The sequence below is a fragment of the Muntiacus reevesi genome, chromosome 2 (genome assembly GCF_963930625.1).
Source record: "Muntiacus reevesi chromosome 2, mMunRee1.1, whole genome shotgun sequence".
Lineage (NCBI taxonomy): Eukaryota > Metazoa > Chordata > Mammalia > Artiodactyla > Cervidae > Muntiacus > Muntiacus reevesi.
The window spans coordinates 272822456-272843367 of record NC_089250.1 but is presented as its reverse complement, the minus strand read 5'-3'; the positions used below and the strand labels follow the sequence as shown (position 1 = coordinate 272843367).

General features: G+C 48.8%; 1 protein-coding gene and 2 pseudogenes across 1 annotated transcript; all 3 read right to left on the bottom strand.

Moving 5' to 3' along the window:
- Positions 1-4597: 4597 nt before the first annotated feature.
- Positions 4598-6274, bottom strand: LOC136157607 (poly(A) polymerase alpha pseudogene; annotated as a pseudogene).
- A 53-nt stretch (positions 6275-6327) lies between these two features.
- LOC136158903 (developmental pluripotency-associated protein 4 pseudogene) lies at positions 6328-7208 on the bottom strand (annotated as a pseudogene).
- A 4057-nt stretch (positions 7209-11265) lies between these two features.
- LOC136157606 (uncharacterized) lies at positions 11266-20578 on the bottom strand. The gene is made up of 6 exons (XM_065919436.1): positions 20458-20578; positions 20048-20199; positions 14124-14525; positions 11808-11867; positions 11645-11707; positions 11266-11406 (listed from the first exon to the last, which is right to left on the bottom strand). Exons 1-6 carry the CDS (start codon positions 20576-20578, stop codon positions 11266-11268), a joined length of 939 nt encoding a protein of 312 aa, XP_065775508.1.
- Between the last annotated feature and the right edge of the window lie 334 nt (positions 20579-20912).

Below are 20912 nucleotides of genomic sequence, written 5' to 3'. Positions count from 1 at the left end.
GCCGGGAAGGGCCGGGCTGGGCCAGGCTGAGAGAACACCTACCTGCTTCTTCCTCCGTTTGGTTCCATAGGTGTCTTGTCAGGGTTAAGTAGTACTTTGTCGTTCAAGTCTTGTGTTGCACCATTAATTGCTCGTTAGTTTAAGTAACTGTAAACACTTTAAATAAAACTGTAAACTTCTGTGGGATAATCGCAATGGAACGAAAAATGCTTTTGGCATAACATTTGGAGTCCTGCATGTCTGACGACAGAAGATGAGATGGTTAGATGGCATCACCAACACAATGAGTTTGAGTAAACTCTGGGAGTTGGTGATGGACAGGGAGTCCTGGCATGCTGCAGTCCATGGGGTCACAAAGAGGCGGGCATGACTGAGCGAGTGAACCAAACTGTACTTGGAGTCCTGCTGATGAGGCTGAAGTGATTCAGAGCCCTGGGAACTGAAACCTGGTCTGCTGGCCAGGTTGGGGATAGGTGGGGGTTGATGTGGGGTGCTGGTGGGGTGGGGCTAGATGTGGAGTGCTAGCTGAACCAAGGAATATTCCAACAATTAGAATTAATTTAAGCTGTTTAAGTAAACAAGAACTGGCTTTGTGCAGTGATGATAATCTAGAATGTGAAACGCACAACTCTTAGAAAGGGCTACTTCATACTAACACTTCTAAGGAGAAAAATGTCTTGACGTTCCACTTCTTTAACGATCAAGCTTATTAATCACTGTGGTGGCCCAGCGAAAGTGCACCCTGAGGGGAATGCAGGATTGAGAAAAGCAGGCACCATACTGTGCTTTGGACATTCTAGCCTTGGTATTTCAGAAAGGGTCTCTTGGGTCCATCCATGTCTTCAGCAAGTCCAGATAAGTCTGGCGGAGTCTCTCCTGGTTTTCAGATCTCCCAGTTATTGTTTGGCAGTGTATTATACATAGCGCCCAGTTAAAAGACACTGAGTGGAACCTCCCTGGTGGTGCAATGGTAAATAATCTACCTGCCAATGCACAGGACCCGGGTTTGATCCCTGGTGTGGGAGGATGCCACGTGCCTCGCAGCAACTAAGCCCGTGCAACACAAGTACTGAGCCTGTGCCCCAAAGCCTGTGCTCTGCAACAGCAGCAGCCCCAGCAATGAGAAGCCTGCACACAAGGAACCAGAAAGTCGCTCCTGCTGCTGCAGTTAGAGAAAGCCCACGTGCAGCAAAGAGAGGCTCAGCTCAGCCCATAGAACAGACAGACACTGAGTCCTCTGGACCGACCAAAAGAACCTTCACAACGCCAGTCTCCAACCACACCCCAGCCAAGGTTTCGTGGAGAATTCACAGCGCGATTGCTGCAAAAGGAGAAAGAAGCCAGCACAATGAAGACTCAGTAGGGCCAAAAATAAATTTTAAACATTATTAAAGAGAGAAAAAAACTTAGTGAGAAATGTATTCTTATTTATAAAAGTTGATGACAAAGCTTCAAGTACTTACATGAGAAAAACTTGTTTACATCATAATATATAATACTTAAGCAAATAGTTCAATCTAATGGAATGTCAAGTTACTACATGATCACTTGATAGTGTATAGGCAATTTACTTCTTGTTGAAAAACTGTAATATATTTTCTCTCATGTCTTTGTTGTCTGTTTCTGAAAGATCTGTCACTTGTGGACAACAAAGCACATTGTCAGTTATAAAGTCTTAAGACAGTAGAATTTATTTCCCCCAAAATTATCAACTTGGCACTATTTATAAATATTTCTATGTGTATTATCTGACTGAACTCAAGTCCTAACGGAACTGTCTTTCTTTACATTTACAGGCACCTACTATATTCCCTCTCATTGTCTACGTGCATTTTAATGTTACAAGTCTCAAAATAACCCACAGACTTATGTATTTTTTAGTGTAAGGCAGGAAAGAAATGTAAATTAAATGTTAAATCTGGGTCATAACATGTGGATACAAAAAGTAACGCTAAGGAAAAACTATTGAGAAAAACAAAAGAAATAGGAAGGCAGGATTTAAGAGATTAGTCTGAAACATATATATTACCATATGTAAAAGAGCCAGTGGGAGTTTAATGTATGAGCAAGTGCTCTGGGACAATCTGGAGGGATACGGTGGCAAGAGAGGTGCGTTCAGAAGGGAGGGGACATATGTCCGCCTATGGCCTATTCATGACGTACAGCAAAAACCATCACAATATCGTAAAAAAAAAAAAAAAAATTAACTGATGGTGGGTTAGGCCTAAACACAGCATCAAAGCTTTCCCACACCTAACACATTTGTGTAGTTTTCCTCCAGGTTGAATTTTCTGAGGATCAAAAGGCTGATATATTTTACTTCACTCTCTACATGTGTAAATTTGCGCTGCAGTATGGATTCTCAGATGATCTGCAACGTCTATCCTTGTGACTGAAGGGTTTGCCACAAAAATAACATTTATGGGGTTTCTCTCCTGTATGAACTGCCTAATTCATGCTGAACATGCACTAGAAACTCTGCCACATTCATTTCACTTTCATGTTTTCTATACAGTACGAATTCTCTGAATTATAAGGCCTGAACACTGACTAAAGGCTTTGTCACACTCACGACATTTGCACTAAAATGTTTCTCACAACTGTAGTAGTGGCTATGCTGCAGTTGCAGCGCTCGTGATCCTCACTTGCTGCGGCTTCTCCTGGGTGCATGGGCTTCAGGAGTTGTCCCATGTGGGCTCAGTAGTTGCAGCGTCCAGGCTCTTGAGTGCTGACTCATAGTCGAGGCACACAGGTGTAGCTGTTCTGTGACATGTGGGATCTTCCCTGACCAACGATCGATCGAACTGGGGTCTCCTGCATTGGCAGGTGTAGAATCCAGCTCTTTTTTCAGCCAAGGAGTGAGGACATTATAAACCAACAGAAAAATACTTCTCAAATGAATTTACCATCTGCATGCTTTTGAATGCACAGGGAACAGTATAGCATACATTACAATATGCAGCCGGGATCTAATTCTCCCTGGGTCCAGCCCCAGCAGTTCCAGGAGTACCCAAGGGATGAGTGGCATCAGCGAGGAAGGAGACGGACACACAAGGAAGGTTGCATGGACGAAAAGACTCTTTATTTTTAGGACAGCTCAGTTTTTATAGAATAAATATTACCTCCTCCCTTGTCACCTCATATTACATCAGATATTGGTTTCGTGTTTCTGTCAATATTTTTTCTTCCCCATGTTTTCCCCATATGCATTCATCTGGAACATTCCCAATTACAGGGTTTTTTCCTTGAATGCCCCGTACATTAGTCTTCTTGCCTCAATGGCCTAACATTTTCATTCTGCCAAAAACAATGTTCCATAAAATCTAAACGTAATATAAATTCTTTGGACAAAAACACAATACATGGGAAGGGTTATAAAACAACATGTCTGACATTTCTGAGAATAGTACCATGTGAAAACCCTGATATTTTTCTTTACCTGAGACCACAAAACCTCAGTCTACAATATTTAACTATGAAGCAAAAAAACACCTTTATTAGTATCAGGTACTGACAGTGTGGCTGGTTAATATAAATCTTCTATTGAAATCCTATGCTACACATTTTCTAATTCTACAAAAATACCTGTAATATTCTATGTTTATTAAGGGAATGGAAACAGTGGACAAATAGAAGCACTGAAGTAGCAACAATGAAAATCCTCTTGACCAAAGTACATCAACCTAGGGTACATCTACTTCTGAATCTCAATGCCTCTATGCTTTTTAAATCTAGAACATTATAATCTTCTAAGCAAGCAGCCAATCTATGCCTGTGGCCTTTTCCTTTTTGACTTGGTACAATGTTTATGGTCATGTCTTGGGTGGAGCAATCATGAGCATTTCTGATGCCCTCCCGAGCGTAATGCCACTTGCGTGGTAGATGGTCTGTCACAAACCTGAACAGGCCTTTCATTCCTGGTTAGTCATAAGGTTCCCAATGCTGAGGAGGCAGAGTAGGCCTCGCCTTAGGGGATCCTTCATAATAGGCTTGGACTTTTCCAGGGAGGCCTGATCACTATATGTTACATTCCCAAGAATTAACAGAAAACCCAACAACAGTAAGACAGAGAGAGAAAAGGGACATGTTGGGCCCCCGGGGCAACCCTGAGGGGAAAGGCTGCCTTGCAGATTCCTCTCTCATCCCGTGACCTTGTCACGGCCTGGGCGCGTCCCGGCAGCTCCCGACATAGTTTCTATCTAAGAACTACTGAACCAAGAACACAGGGCTAGAAAACAGGCAACTGGATATTTCAAAGTTTGAAATCAGCTTCATAAATGCTCAAGCTGTGGAGAAACTGCTTGTTTATCACACATTGGCAGGTCACCAGAAGGAAAGACAAGTTTAAACTCCTGATGCCAATCACGAAGCTTTACATGTGTGAGTCCACGAGGTCTTGAGCTTAGTCAAGAAAAACAGAAGACTTCCCTGGTGGCTCAGACGGTAAAGCATCTGCTTACAACTCGGGAGACCTGCGTTTGATCCCTGGGTAAGGAAGATACTCTGGAGAAGGAAATGGCAACCCTCTCCAGTACTCTTTTTTTTTTTTTTTTCAGTGTCTATAATCAACTTTATTTTAATATAATCTAAACACATATCATTTAGAAAATACCAAGAAAAATGTATGTACAAGAGTTGATGCTATCACATTTGGACAGAGCTGGCAAGTTCCTGCTATGAGCATATCCCAGGAGATACCACCGAGGAAGCCTAATATATTGGAGTAGATGTTGTGGCATTTGGTCCACAGTTTGACAGCCCTCAGGGTTACCCTGAAGTTGTCAATGTTTGATACTAGATGTAAAACATCTCATAAAACCATTTCATTGATTTGCAACAAAATCAAAACCCTGCAATCATTAAGACTTCTTATACACATCTAAATTTTTAAGCAGACTGTCATGTTTTAAGTCCAAGTTTCCTGGAATAGTCTGCAGTGCTAATCTTGCAAACAAAATATCAATCCCTATCCCATCAAACAGTTTGATAAATGGTACAAATGCCTCTTCAACAGCTCTTAAATCGTTTACTTCTCCCTGTAATTTCAACTTATCATAGAATGAGGTGAAAAAGTCACTTCAGTCAACATGTCTTGGTGCAACACACAATGCATCGATATTGGCATTTTTTTGTATGCACTCCTAATCTGTAAGATGCAGATGTAAACATTTCCCCATCAGCATGTTCAGTTACAGATTGCGGAAGATTCTTGCTTTCGCCGATTTCTCGTATCCAGTCTTTCCCCAGGTTAATTTTCCCAAAATTAAAATCCTGCACTGAAGTTCCTCTTTCTCTTCAAAAACCCTAAAGGGCTTCAGAGTCTCCACTAGTTTCTGTGTGAGTAGGCAGTTAGTCTCCTTGGGGGCTGCTAAGCAGGAGGGGGAAGAAATGCCACAGTGCTTCTGTGGTGGGTGTTTGCTGAGATCCCTGCCTTGTAACTGCAAACAGCTTGGTCTCAGCCGGCACCGCCCAGCCGTCCTCCGCCCTCCTCGCCTGCAGCCGCCCCCTACTCTGGGTAGGATCCAGAGATGGGAAGGAGGGGCGTCAGCTGCCTCAGCCCTGGTCCAGCCTCACTCCTGCTCCGGCCTAGAGTATTTTTATTTTAAAATAAAAGTTTTAATTTTAAAATTTTCTAGTTGCCTTTTTACTAGAGGCACTATAATGTATTATTCAATCCAGAACACTTAAAAAATTACATATAACTCACATATACATAAAATATAGACATCTTAAGTGCATAGGTTGTGAATATTTACATATGGATGGGTGCATCCAAGTAACTGACACCAAAAAGAAGGTAAGCTCATCTAATTACACTGAGACAAGAGGCATCATCAGGACTGATTGCTTCCCTGTGAATAGATTCTTTGGGGCAAGAATATTGTCAGTGACAATATGTTTCTGCTTGTACCATGCCTGGTGATGATAAGGTTGAATATCTGGTTGAGGTGTACATGACCAAGTTGCAACTGTTGCCTATAAGATCTGTCTTGTCCAATGTAGAAATTTACTTGAGGCATTTTCAAGCAAATTAATTCCATTCGGTGACTTAGTATTTTTAAATGTCCCCGTCTCCTTTATCCTCTGCTCCCTTAGGGCTGGGCATCTTTGGAGAGACAGTCACTTCTGCTTGTGTTTCCCATCAGCTCACAGGCTTTCTTTCTTCATGTGACCTTGTAAGGAGACTGTGTACCCTGGACGCCGGAGGCATGGAGAGAGTGGAGTGGCCCTGAGTCCAGCTGTCTAAAGTCACTGTGGAGTTGATTGTAGTCATTTCTCTATCATTAATTAAAATCATAGCTGTACCCTTTTACTGCTATTATGATCTCACTGCAGGCTTTTTGTTAATACTTTATTCCTGTGTACACACTCAGGGCACAGCATATTGTTCTCCAGGTGTGGGGGTGGGAAATGGCCAGAAGGTATCAGGAAGAGTGCGGACACCCTCCTTCGCTTTCCAGGCACCCAGGCCTGCCCAGCATGAAACTGTAAATGAGCCCAGCCGCCTGTGTTAGCTGGGAGACTTCTCCCGTGGACCACGCACCACCGGACCTCACCAGTCTCTTGTGAGTGTACTGGCTCCATCTTCACAGCCCTGGTTTTCATCCTGCTCCAGGCGGCAAACACAGCTTCTGAGTCAGGGGCAGAAGTTGATACAACTCCCTCAAGAGGCGGAGGAGCTCCCTCGAGGGCAGGTGTCCCCTCTGTAGGAGGAGCAGCCCCTTCAGAGCATTCCAGTGGTAGCTCCCCCTTTTCTATCTTTATCCTTTTCGACGGTGACAGGATCCTGGCCTCCTGTGCTTGGCAGGAAAGATTTTTTGATGAGGGTAAGCATATTCACAGAGTCGTTTATATCCATCTAGTTTCGGGCCGTTGGTGCTCAGTTTTAGCTGCTGACACCAAGCTCGGATGACGTCCCTGTGGACCAGGTTGACAGGCGGCAGGACAGAAGGAAGATGGGGGATGGGGATCCGCGTCGGGGTCCTGGGAGGTTTCACACCGTCACAACGTTGTGATGGGTCTCCTGGACCGCAGGCTGTGCTATTTTTTGTATCTCTTTTTCTTTTGGTCCCCTGTGCTGAGTTTTTTGCTATCTCTGTTTCAGCAGAAGTTCCCGGTCCCTTTTCAACTTCTACTGATGTAAAGCTGCACCTCATATGTTCTTCAGATTTCTCTGTGGAGTTGTTCTCCTTGTTTGTGCTCCTCATGCTCAGAAAGGTCAAGGTTGATAAAATGAAGGCTCTCCTTACTGCTGAAATCTCTCCAGTACTCTTGCCTGGAAAAACAGGGGATCTCAAGAGGTACGGAGGCAACATACAGAGGTACCCCAGGGCAGATCCCCACTTCAGAGGGAAGTGATCCTCACCCAGAGACAGCAGGTTCCTGAGGGTCTCCACCATCACGTCCTTGTACAAGGTCCTCTGGGCGGGGTCCAGGCATTTCACTCCTCAGGAGTGAAATCTGTGAACACATCCTTGAAGGTCAACTGAAATGAAATGAAATGAAAACACATTTCACCAACGGGCCCTGAGGAGGATTCTTCATTTGACATAAAATGAGAAGAGGTGAGAGGGGTAAAGCTCAATTCAGTTGAAGTAATATTCTGAAAGATCCATTAAAAGCTGCTTGAAGAAAACTGTTGATCTCTAATCTAATTTCTAATTTACTCTTTTTCATAAGATTATGATCTCCTGCAATCAACATGAATTTGTCATATATGTGGACAACACATGAAAAATACACAAAACCAACACTGGGTTGTGTATGCAGAAGTGTTACATTCAACACACGGAGTGACATAGTGTCAATATCTAGTTAAGTTACAGCAAGACTGGTGTCTTCAGAGACGACAAAGCCCAGAGTTGTTTTAAAAGAACACACATAGTGATGATGACGACATCATCACATTGACGACAGGTGCTTCAGCACGTCCTACACACTAAGCATTACTCTAAATATGTCACATGGGTGAACTTGTCATCAACATAACAGCACGTTAGAAAAAGATCTGAGTCCACCTTACTGGGGAGAAAACTCTGTCACTCTAAGAAATCGCTCAGATCAAACAGTTAAGAAATGAGGCAACAGCACCGGAGCTCAGGTGGTTGGCAGAGACAACTGAACCTATAGAATCAACCAGTTAACTACCAGAGAAGGAAAGAGCATCCACAGAGAGTTCCCTGAGGATACCTGAAACAAGTTCAAGGAAGCTGAAATACATTATAAGAGCATAAATGGTCACGATATAGGGTCATACCCTCTCCCATCACAACCCACACAATGTCAATAATCTTACTGCAATTTACATCATTCATGTGATGATGCACAAAAAAACTTAACGCCATGAAATACACTTAAGATAACAACTGAAACTGCTACAAAGCAAACACCATTATTTATGAGATGATGTTTTTGTAATAAAACCATGGAGCTACATATCCATGCATTCATTCATGCATGTGTAAACACACAATTGCTTGAAGCAAGAGAAGTTATCTTTTTTTTCTTTCATTCTATCAAAATTCATTCAGTGTCAGCTTTGCGCCTCAAACTTGAAATACAGCAATGAACATGACGGAGCTTACAATCTAGCAGCCAGCCAACCAATTTCATCCACAATTTTAACGTTACTATCAAAATAAGTGCTCTGACACAGGCCCAGTGCTAAGACAAGATTAAATAGAAAATCTTAACCTACACTGAGAAATCAGTCAAGGTCTGTGTGAGGAAGAAACACTTAGGATTGGCAAGGTGGGAAACGGAAGATTGTTGCAAGCAGAGAGAATAGCCTGAGTGCCAGCTCTGAGGCAGGAATATATTTACTGAACAGAAAGTCAGCCACTGTGAGGGGAACACAGGAAATGTAAATGTGGTGATGCCAGGCAGAAGCTAATTTATGCAAGAGATATGGATTTAGGACTTTATTCCAAAAGCTACTGGAAGTCACTGAAGAATCTGCAAGAGGAAATTTAGACGCTTAGATTTGTTTTTCAGAGCTCAATCTGCTGTGTGTGAAAGTTGTGTCTACCTGCTTACTCATGCCAGACTCTGCAACCCTGCTGACAGCAGCCCACCAGTTTCTCTCTCCATGGAATTCTCCAGGCAAGAACGTTGGAGTGCATTCCCATTCTATTCTTTCATTTTACTTCTTTATTCAGTACCTTTGTCAACAAGCTTACTTATTTTGCTTATGTTGGGTCTTCATTGTTGTCAGTGGGCTTTCTCTAGTTGCAGCTGCAGTGCCCAGGCTTCTCACTGCAGTGGCTTCTCTTGTTTTGGAGCACAGGCTCTAGAGAGTGCGGGCTTCCGTACTTATGGCTCGCGGGCTCTAGAGCACAGGCTCAGTAGTTGTGGCCCATGGGCTTAGCTGCTCTGAGGCATCTTCCCGGACCTGGGATGGAACCGTGTACCGTACCTTGGCAGGCACATTCTTAGCCACTATACTTACTACCAGTGAACTCCTCAACATTACCGTATTCTAGTTCAAAAAAATAAAATAAAATAAAAAGTAATACAAGCAGAAAATAACATACAGAAGATTTCTTCCAATCTCTATAAAATACCTTTATTTAAAAATATGTGGGCCTCCCTACGGGTAAGTGGTAAAGAATCCACTGGGCAATGCAAGAGATGTGGGTTGTTGCCTGGTCTGAGATCCCACATGCTGAAGGCAACTAAGCCCGTGAGTCTCAATTCCTGAGCCAGAGCTCTAGAGCCCAAGAGGTGAAACTGATAGGGGAAGCATGCTGAGTGAAACCGCCCACCCTGGCCAGGCACCATAGTAACTATTTACATGAGTTGTTTTATGACAGGCGATCCTGATACGGAATACGGAGCTAATAAGCCACCACCACCAAAGAGTTCGGGAAAGGTTGAAAGGAGACACTGCGTGTCAGTCCAGTTCCCAGAATCCCTCTCGCTAGCATCAATCTTGGCTGAGCGATGCGTGGGCCACCAGGAAAGACTCTGAATTAGAATGATCGGTCAAAGACAACCCGGAAACTAATCTCATCACCATAAAACCCAGGACTGCAAGCCACGCGGCAGGGCAGTTCTCCTGGCTTCCCTGACCCTCCTGCTCTCCGCCCGGGTGCCCTTTTCAATAAAATCTCTTGTTTTGTCAGCACATGTGTCTCCTCAGACAATTCATTTCCAAGGGTTAGACAAGAGCCCAGTTTCAGGCCCTGGAAGGGGTCCCCCTTCCTGCAACAAAAGTACTGAAGCCAGCGTGCTTGAGACCCTGTGCTGCAAGACAAGGGAAGCCACTGCAACGAGAAGCATGCGCAGGGCAACCAGAGTGTGGCCACCACTCGCCAGAACCAGGGAAAAGACACTGAAGCAATGCAGATACAGTACAGGAAATAAATCTATTTTAAAAATAATAATGTGATTTTTATCAATTTTAGGTGTGTACTTATTAACAAAATCCAAAATTTATTACTTTATTCCATTAAGAAAATACTGAATTAGTGAGAGGGTAACAGGCAGGAAGGCCAGGGGTCTCCAAATGGAGGAAGTAGGCTGCAAGTGTCAGACATTTTTATCTCTCTTAAACTGCAGGAGGAAACAAATTAGGGATATTTTTTTCCCCTTCTCTATACAAATTTAAAAGGTGCTTTCTCTTAAAATACTTTGTTTCCATAACAACATCTGGTTTCACCTGAAGCTAACTATTCTCAAACCTTGAGTTAACCAATGCATTTTTCTTATGGAAATATTTGTCTTAAGCTATGTTAATGTACTATGCATTTACCCCAGATTCCCCCTAATGGCTGAGAACCTATATGACAAACCAGTATATTACACGGAGATATTGTTCCCCTAATCTATGCAAATGAAACTATTTGTATGGTAATCTGCCCTTCTACAAGATTCCAGACAAGATTTATGGCCTGAGATGAATCATCTAGTGTCAAGATTACCCCAAAATGCATATTATGGATGAGCAGCCTTGTGCCATTCTGAGTTTTAAGACATTCCTTTCTTTCATTAACAGATTGCTAGTGACTATATCGAGAAGGAAATGGCAACCCACTCCAGTATTCTTGCCTGGAAAATCCCATGGACTGAGAATCCTGGTATGCTACAGTCCGTGGGGTCGCAGAGTTGGACACGACTGAGCGACTTCACTTCAGTGACTATATAACATCCAATTGAAGACTAGGAGGCGGGTACTCTTTCTGCCCACTTCTCATGTCTATTGCAGAAGCTTCTCTATCTCCTTTATACTTTAATAAAACTTTATGACACGAAAGTTCTGAGCGATCAAGCCTTGTCTCTGTTAGAAAACGCCGCGGGAAGAAAGAGGTGGTCCTCTAAGGACCGGTGGTAAAAGGCCTTTAATGGGCGGTCGCTCTTGGGCAGAACTCCCGGGGAGGGGCGGGTGAGCGAGGAGACAAAGGGAGTCTGCGAGGTATGGGAGATGGGGAGAGATTTTATAGCCCGGGCCGGGCGTCCAGGTCAGGTCCTTCTATATAAGGAGGAAAGCACGGGTTACAGGGGCGGTGGGTGTCCAAGGGCTCTGTGTCTGTTCCTGATCGTACCAGGCTGCGGGGAGGGGGGGAAGGGGGGGGTCGGTCCCCGGAAGTTTAGCCAGCCTCCAGAACTTGTCTGCGGCACTTTTTCAGGGCATGCCTCAACATACCCGACCTTTCATCCCGGCCTTTTTGCTATAGGACAAGGGGTGCCGGTTCTCTCTGGCTTCTTCCTGCTGAACGGGGGCGTCGAGGGGGTAGGGTGTGGCTGGGATGACAGGGAGCATCTGCCGCTAATATTGTCACGGAGTGTTTGTTGGAAGTCCTTGGTACTGCTGTCGCAACACCATCAGCTGGACCGTGTCGAGCCGTTGATTGATAAAGGCCAAGAGCCTATTTAAGAGACAGGGCCCGAAAGTTAAGAGCAACAAGAGGATTACAAGTGGCCCCATTAAGGTCGAGAGCAGGGTGGACAGCCAGGGGGAGTTTTGGAACCATGATCCGAACCAACCTTGCTGGGCTTCCCGTTCCCTCTTTCTGCGCTCTAGTCCTTCTCTTACCTTAGCCATGGATTCTCTTACTACCTCTGTATGGTCTGCGTAAAAGCAACACTCTTCTTTGAGGGCTGCACAGAGCCCCCCTTGTTGTAAAAAGATCAGGTCTAGGCCTCGTCTGTTTTGTAACACCACTTCTGACAAAGAGGTTAGGGATTTTTCTAAGGCCATCATAGACTTTTCTATTCGTGCAATGTCTTCATCAATGGCGACTCTCAGCATGATCAGGCCCTGATGTTGCGTGGTGAGGGAAGCAATGCCCGTACCCGTTCCGGCTGCCCCCAGGGCGAACAGCGTTGCTAGAGTAATAGCTGTAATGGGCTCTCTCTTACGCCTAGGAGCTGGGGTGTCTCAGTCCCAAAAGTTGTAGAGGACCTCTTCTGGGTGGTATGTAATTTTGGGTACTACCACTACCATGACACAGAATTCCCTGCTCTGGTCGAAGACAGTCAAATGGAGACAGGGTGTCAGCCCAGTCTGTGAGCATACCCACCACCCCTCGATTTCGGGTATGACGTATGTCTTATTGGTGAAATTGGTGTCATTGTCAGTCTGGGCACACAGGATTTGTTTATCCGTAGGAACCGTGCCCAAGCAGGTCCCCGAACCCCATACTTCTTTTATGGTAAGGCCCACCTTGCGGTCTCCCCAAGAACACTGCAGTGGATTGGAGAGAGTGGATAAGTTGTAGGTGGCATTTAAGCCCACGGCCTCGTAGTAAGGTGGGTGTGAGGTGTAGCAAAGCCAACAGGATTGGGTTGCATTAGGATTGGAATGGTTAAGGCCCCGTAGGTTTCTTTGATTAAGTCCCACAGGGGTTCTTGGGTTTCCGGTGAGTCTGTCCGGGTTAGCTGAAGAGAGGGGGTAGGGGCAGACGAGGTCACAACCTTTGTGGCATTTGTCCCCTGTGGTGAGGGGTGGGGGGGGGGCGGTGAAATAACCTGGTTGGGCCCCACAGCATGGGTCTGGGCGGGTTGCAGGACTTGCTGGACATACAACGTTGCGCTATTGCTTCCCGTGCTATAGGTATCATATATCACTACCCCCCAGGACAGCCCGGAAATCCATCTATTTTCAGTCCGTCCCTGCTGTGTAAATAATAGTCGGACCTGGTCGCTACACTGCCCTTGGTTGGAGGGTTGCCCCTGCCAACCTGATTTCGGGGGAGGACCCGTGAAGGACATATTGATCAGGTCTGGCTTGGTCACCAACCACTTCCAGTACCCATCGTTGGAAGTGACACAGCCCCAGGATTTACAGTAGCAGCTTACCATTCCCCCACAAGTCTTTATGTTTTCTCAGTGGTGTCCCGGGCAGGCATAAAACCCGAGGGACCTGACCCTACACTTGGAGTACCCTGATTGTTCGATTAACTTTGTAAGGTTAAAGTATAGGTCCGGCCACCACTTATCTTTTGGTTGGGTGGCTGTGGTCTGGTTTAGCTCTTCGTAGGTCTCTCCATTTTTTAAGATCCAGGTGACTTGAAAAGGCTGGTGGGGGTTTTGGTTGGTGTGCCCCCCTTTTTCCAGGACCCCCAATACCCCCAGAGTAACCCAGAGTAGAGAGCCCCGCATTGTTGAGGTAGGGGTGAAGGGGTATGGCGGACAACCAGCCTCGTGGGTCTCATAGGGATGGAGTTGGTAACCAGGTCAGGGTGTCCCAAGGGAATAGCACAGGGCCTGGGACAGTCGAAGAGTGAAGGACCAATCGCGGGGGGCCGCGGCCGCTAATCCAATGGCAAAAAGTATGGCCAGAGCTGTGACCGTTAGCAGCCACAGTGGGTGATGCCAGGTCAGCATCGGATATCAGGAGGTGGTCTCTCAATTATTTTGGGATCGACGACAGAGGGGTTCGGGTGATGGTCAGTTTTGTCGGCCCCGTGAGGGTGGAGCGGTAGGAGTAATTGGGAGGAAGGGCCTGGGCCGGGGCCACCCCTGTCTCTGGGAGACCCGGGGGAGCTCGTTTGAACCGGGTTAGGTGATACCAGGGCTCGTGTCCCAGAAGTTTGGCTGCCGTGGGGGTGGTGAGGATTACAGTATGGGGCCCCGTCCAGCGAGGTTGTAGCGGGCAGGGATTTAAGGGATTTTAGCAGTACCTGATCTCCCGGGGCCAGAGGCTGAGTTGGCCCTTCGTCGTCTGTCGGTTGTGGCAGGACCCGGTCTGCGTGTTCTCTCAGCAAGGATCGTAAGAGGGAGAAGAGGGGGAGGTACCCCGCGAGTGGGGGAGCCTCTCCCTCTGGGAGGTGAGTCAGGAGGTAGGGCCTGCCGTAGAGCAGTTCAAAAGGGGTCAAACCTGCTTTGGAGTGTGGTGTGGTGCGAATGCGAGTGAGCGCCAGAGGGAGGAGGTCGACCCAAGACAGCCGCAGTTCTGAGGCGAGCTTGGTCAGGTGCGTCTTGATGATGCCGTTTACCCGCTCTACCTTGCCTGACGATTGGGGCCGATAGGGGATGTGGAGATGCCAGTCGATGCCCAGGGCCGTAGCCACCTGCTGGGAGATCTGTGAGATGAATGCAGGCCCATTGTCAGACTGGAGAAAGTTTGGCAACCCAAATCTGGGAATGAGATGGGTCGTCAAGACCTCTGGCACTGCCGCTGCCGTCTCTCGGGTGGTGGGGAAGGCCTCAACCCATCCTGAAATGGTGTCTACTAAGACCAGCAGATAGCGGTAGGTTCAATGTCTGGGCATGTGGGTGAAGTCTATCTGCCAATCCTGCCCGGGCATATGTCCCCTTAGCTGGTGAGTCTCTTGTGGGGGTCGGAGTCCTCCTTGAGGAGAGGTGGAAGCACATGTTAGGCAGGAGCGGTGGACAGCATATATGGTCTGTCTGAGATGTAGGGGAGAAAAGACAGGGCTGAGAAAGGAAAAGAGAGCCCTTGGTCCGATGTGGAGGGTATTGTGGATTTGGGATATTATGGCCTTAGCCTGGTGCTCGGGAAGCACCGGTTTATTATGGAGTAATATCCATCCCGACGGGTGCCTCTAAGCCCCTTTCTGTGCCAGCAAGGCTCTGACTTCTTTGCTGGAATAATCTGGATTGGGGATGGATCTCAAAGTCAGCAAGGGCTCGGGGGCTTGTTGTAAGGTGATTTGTTGAGTCACTTGGTCTGCCATATTATTATCCCAGAGGGACAGTGTCTTGAGTATTCCGGTGTCCCTTGCAGTGTATGATAGCGACCTCTTTGGGCAGGGATAAGACATCTAACAGTCGAGTAATGTGGGGGGCATTACAGATGGGGGATCCTTTAGTGGTCAGGAAGCCCCGCTCTTTCCAGATTGCCGCGTGAGAATGGGCAATCAAGAAGGCATATTTGGAGTCTGTGTAAATATTGGCCCTTTTTCCTTTTGCTAGATGTAAGGCTCTAGTTAGGGCTGTTAGTTCAACCTTCTGAGAGGTCGTCCCGGCTGGCAAGGGCTGAGCCTCCAGGACTTCTCAGGTGGTTACCACAGCATAAGCCGCCCTTCGGTTCCCGTTGGGATCTCGCTTTGAGCTCCCATCGACGAACAAAGTTAGCTCTGGATCTGGTAGAGGTTCGGAAAGCAGGTTGTGAGGTGGTTTCATAAGGGACTCAAGGACCTCTGGGCATGAGTGGGCTGGGGGTTTTGAGGAAAGGGGGAGGGAGGGCAACGAGGAAAGCGGGTTTAATTGTGGAGAACGACCCACGGAAACTTGCGGATTGTCCAAAAATACCAGGTGAAACTGCTGGAGCCTGGATTCGCTGAGGTCAGAGAGAAATCTAGAGGCTAGAAGATCGCCAAGGCGATGAGGTGAGAAGATGGTCAGGGGTTGACAGTGAATCAGCTTTTTAGCATCAGCGTACAATGTTGTCGCTGCTGCTAGTGCCCACAGGCAGGGGAACCATCCCCTGGCTGTGGGGTCAAGTTGTTTGGATATGTAAGCAATAGGCAGCAGTTCGGGGCCAATCGGCTGCACCAAGGCTCCAAAGGCTATCCCTCCCTTTTCATCAGTGTATAAATGGTATGGATAGTTGGGATTGGGAAGAAAGAGAGGGGGTGCAGCCAATAGGGTTGAGCGTAAAGCGTGGAAGGCCTGAGCCACTTCGGTGGGGGAAGATAGCAGTCCCGTGAGAGTCTCTTTAGCGGCGGCATATAGGGGTTTGGCCAGGGTGGTGTAATTTGGGACCCAGTGTCGGAAGGATCCCGTCAGTCTTAAGAAGGACAATATCTGGTCTCCGTTGGCCGGAGGGCAGAGGGACCTGAGGAGGCTACACCAATCTGCTGTCAGGGCCTTAGTGGTAGGGGTGATTTGGAGGCCTAGATAGACAACAGAAGTATGAGTCAGTTGAGTTTTAGATTGTGAGGCTCTGTAGCCCTGGGAACCGAGGAAATTAAGAAGAGTCGCAGAATGTTGTCGGGAGGTCTCTTCTGAGGGGCTGCAGAGGAGCAAGTCGTCTACATATTGGAGGAGGGTGCTAGGACGGAGTGAGCATCTGGCCAGTTCCCGGGACAGAGCCTGCCCAAAGTAATGGGGACTGTCTCTGAACCCCTGAGGGAGTACGGTCCATGTGAGTTGTGTGGTCAACTGGGTGTCGGGGTCAGTCCAGGTGAAAGCAAAGAGGAATTGGCAGTCGGGGTGGAGTGGGATGGTAAAAAAGGCATCTTTGAGGTCAATAACGGTGAAGTGAGAGGTTTCGGGAGGTATGGAAGAAAGGAGGGTGTAGGGGTTAGGAACAAGTGGATGGGCAGGGACCACCACCGCATTGATCAGGCAGAGATCCTGCACTAGCCAGTAGTCTCCTGAAGCCTTTTGAACAGGGAGGATGGGTGTGTTACAGGGGGAAGTTGTGGGGATCAGGAGACCCTGTCCCATAAGGTGGTCGATGATGGGTTTTAGCCCCCTGAGGTTATGGGTAGACAGAGGAAACTGGGGCCGGGCTGGGAAACAGGTGGGGTCCCTTAGCCGGATGAGGACTGGAGGGCAGTGCCAAGCCACCACCGGGACTCGGGTGTCCCAGACCTCAGGATTAACAGAAGAGGTTGGAGGGTCAACAATTAGCATCAGGAAGGCCCCTGATGTGGGAGCCGATTCTGGAGTTAGGTGAAGAGTGGCCTTTAGCTTAGCGAGAATATCTCTCCCCAAGAGAGGAGTAGGGCAGGAGGGGATGACCAAAAAGGAGTGGGTAAATAGGCAGGAATCTAGTTGACAGAATAGTGGTTGGGTTTGGAGCGGACACGAGGGTTGGCCGTCAATGCCCATAACCGAAACCTGGGAAGGACGTAAAGTGCCCCCGAAAGAGGGAAGGACCGAATAGGTAGCCCCCGTATCAACTAGAAAGTTGATAGACTTACCCGCTACCTGGAGCGTTACCCTGGGCTCGGCTTGGGTTATCGGGGTTCCCGAGTCTGGGCGGCGTCAGTCATCGTCGAAGCTCAGCAGCTGTAAGGTCGGAGAGGGGCAGGAGGTCTCCCTGGGGCGCTCTGGTCTCCGGTCCCTAGAGGTCGGGGCCCAAGAGGCCTGGGGACAGTCACTAGCCCAGTGTCCTTGCTGTTTGTACAACGGGCACGGCTTGGAAGGAGGCCGCGGATTGGGGCACATCTTGGCCCAGTGTCCTTCTTGGCCACACTTGAAGCAGGCCCCCGGAGGGGGGTTTCGGGGCCCCGAGCCCGCTGGCGGCCACAGGGCTGCTACCAAGGCCTGGGTTTGCTGGTTTAGGAGGCTCACCTGAAATTCGGCCTTTTGCTTGAGCCTTGCCTTTCGATTGGCCACAGCAGTTTCTTCACGGGCATTGCAAACCTTAAAGGCCATTTTTACCAGGTCTTGAATAGGGGTCTGAGGGCCGTCCTCGGACTTGGCCAGCTTTTTTCGGATGTCAGGTGCAGATTGGGAGATAAAACGATTGCCCAAGGTAGCTGCCCCAATGGGGGACTCAGGGGACAGTCTAGTGTATTGAACAAGGGCCTCAGTCAGCCGATTAAGAAACATGGCTGGGTTTTCGTCAGGCCCCTGAGTCACCTCATCTAGTCTGAGGAGGTTTACAACCTTATGAGAGGACGTTTCCATCCCATTGAGAAGGCACTCTATCATATAGCGTACCCGCAGCTGGCTGCCACCCCCTTCCTGCTAGTTCTAATCAGGGTCAGTGTCAGGAACTGCCTGAGCTCCCAGGGGATGCTCGGGGGAGGGGTTGGCACAGTGCCGCTGATCGGCCTGAGCCCTGGCTGCCGTCCAAATGGCCTGCCTCTCTTCGGGGGTGGTGGTAGATCCCAGGATGACATATATGTCCTGCCATGTTAAGGCGTAGGCGGGGGTCAGACTAGTGAACTTCTCAATGTACTGAGTGGGGTTGGAGGAAAAGGATCCCAGCTTGGCCTCAATCTGTGCTAAGTCCTGGAGAGAGAAGGGGACGTGGACCTGGGCCAGGCCCTCAGCTCCGGCTACTTGTCGCAGAGGGAGTAGCGGGGCTGGGAAGGCGGGAGGGGAGGCTCCTGGAGGGTTGTTATGGGAGCGAGTGTGGGAGCTAACCGGAGAAGAGGAGGGAGCGACGGGGGAAAGGGGAGGGTACAAGATAGGGTAAGGGGCCGGAGGATCTGGGGCCGGCGGTGGAGTCTTGGGGGCGGGAGTAGGGGCAAAAGGGGCCGGAGTGGAGGGGGAGGGGGCGGGAACCGGAAAGGAAGGGGTGGGGGCAGCCAGAGAAGAGGGGGTGGGGGCTGTGGGAGAGGCATAGGTGCGGGGAGCGGCTTGAAAGAGCTGACTCTGGGAGCTGCCTTGATTGATTATCAAGGGTCCGTTCAAGGACATAGCTCTCTGTCCCGCCACCCCTCTGGAATTTACTATCCAAAGTTAAACAGAACACTAGTAAGCCTTGAATGCACACAAGATGCAGACAGATAGCCTTTTTACGATTACCCCTAAGATAAATCAAGATGTCTTTCCTGTGCTCTGGCGCCTAGTGAGAGTTCTAGTGATTGTTATCTTAAAGATGATGTACATGGGGAAGAATTTTCTTTGGGATGCCTCCTTCTTGGTTTAAGTATAAATGAAGCTTAGAGAAATAAAGGAGCATCGTTGACTGCAGCGATCCTCTCGACCCCATCTGTCCTGTGTCTTTATTTCTTAGCCTAAAGGAATGCGTCGTGTTGCTTGCTGAAATCTCCCGGCTGGTCCGGCACATAGGGAGGAGGGGCCACCAGATCTTCCGGGGGAACAGAGAAAGCAGAGGACTCAGAGGCGGGAGGAGTTGGGTTGGCCCGGGAGGGTGGAGTCGGGGGGGCCATGGTAAGTAGATTTGGCTAGGAGCGCAGGTGGTGCACAGGGTGGGGCGAGAACGCAACGCCCAAAAGGCCTGGACATAGGGGACCTCAGACCATTTTCCCGTTCTCCGGCAGTAATTATCTAAATCACGGAGGACGTCAAAGTCTAATGTCCCTGCGGCTGGCCATTGTGAGCCATTATCTAGGGAATACTGAGGCCAGGCCTGTGAATACAGAAAGGTGAGCTGCTTGGGGCGGATATATCCCTTTAGTCTTAGGGTCCGCAGGTTAGCCAGCAGGCACTCTAACGGTGTGGAGTACTGGGGATCAGGTTTGGAGACTGTCGATCCCATGGCGACCACGGGGCGTGGAGGCAACCCCCGCCGTCCGAACGTCTTCGGACGAGTCAAGGGGCGCCGGAGGTCTATGTAGTCGCGGGGAACGTCTTCCTCACGACCGCAGGGACCCGGAAAGGCCGAAGTCGGAGGTCTACTCAGTCATTTAGGACGTCTCCCTCACGAACTGGTGACTGGAGAAGTCCGAAGCCGGAGGCCGAAGCCGGAGGCCGAAGCCAGAGGCTTACTCAGCCGCAGAGGACGTCTCCCCACCAGCTGGTGACAGGGAGGGCCCAGTAAGTGCGCACCCATTACTGGGTCCTAGGAGGTGGTCGCCAGGGAGGGCAGGCCCCAAAGCCGAAGGGACTTACCCCGTATCCTGCCGTCCGGGGGGTTGGTCAGCCGCCTGGGTCCAGGGCTACCGCGGCGGTGGAGCTCGAGGGGGCCTCAACGGCGAGTGCCAGGGGCCCTCACCTCGGGCCCCACGTTTGGGGCGCCAGATGTTAGAAAATGCCGCGGGAAGAAAGAGCCACCTCTAAGGACCGGTGGTAAAAGGCCTTTAATGGGCGGTCGCTCTTGGGCAGAACTCCCAGGGAGGGGCGGGTGAGCGAGGAGACAAAGGGAGTCTGCGAGGAAGGAGAGGTGGGGAGAGGTTTTATAGCCCGAGCTGGGCGTCCAGGTCAGGTCCTTCTATATAAGGAAGAAAGCGCGGGCTACAGCGGCGGTGGGTGTCCACGGGCTCTGTGTCCACGGGCTCTGTGTCGGTTCCTGATCGTACCAGGCTGCGGGGGGGGGGTGGGTGGGGGGGTGGGGTCGGTCCCCGGAAGTTTAGCCAGTCTCCGGAACTTGTCTGCGGCACTTTTTCAGGGCATGCCTCAACATACCCGACCTTTCAGTCTCTAGACCCGGATTGAATTCTTCTCCTCCGGAGGCCATGAATCCCGGCGTGTTTTCATTCACCAACAACCTTTCACCAAGATTAGTAAAGTTGGAGAATTCCCTCATTCGCCAGTGGTTAAGATCCCTCACTTCCACCGCAGGGTTTCAGGTTCGATCCCTATTCAATGAACTAAGACCCTGGAAATTGCATCATGTGGTCAAAAAAGAAAGAAAAAAAATTAGTAAACCTGATTTTACAGTTTAAATTAGACGGTATAACAAAACACTCCCTAGCTCTGACATCTCTTTCTGAACGCTCTGTTCCATTCCCAAACACTTAAGTTTTCAAGGAATGCTCATTTAGTTATAAATGTTCAATAAAAAGTCAGAACTGATTTCCACCCATGGATCTCAGGTGTCGGGGGCATTCCCTCTTCCACTCTGTGGCTGTCCATAAATG

Coding starts and splice junctions, on each gene's coding strand:
- LOC136157606 (XM_065919436.1), bottom strand. CDS start 20,578: ATGAGGGAATTCTCCAACTTTACTAATCTTGGTGAAAGGTTGTTGGTG. Junction 14,526..20,047: donor CCCCAAACGTGGGGCCCGAG/GTGAGGGCCCCT, acceptor TTCATCTCACAG/ATCTCCCAGCAGGTGGCTAC. Junction 11,868..14,123: donor CTCTGGCCCCGGGAGATCAG/GTACTGCTAAAA, acceptor TCTCTTAAATAG/GCTCTTGGCCTTTATCAATC.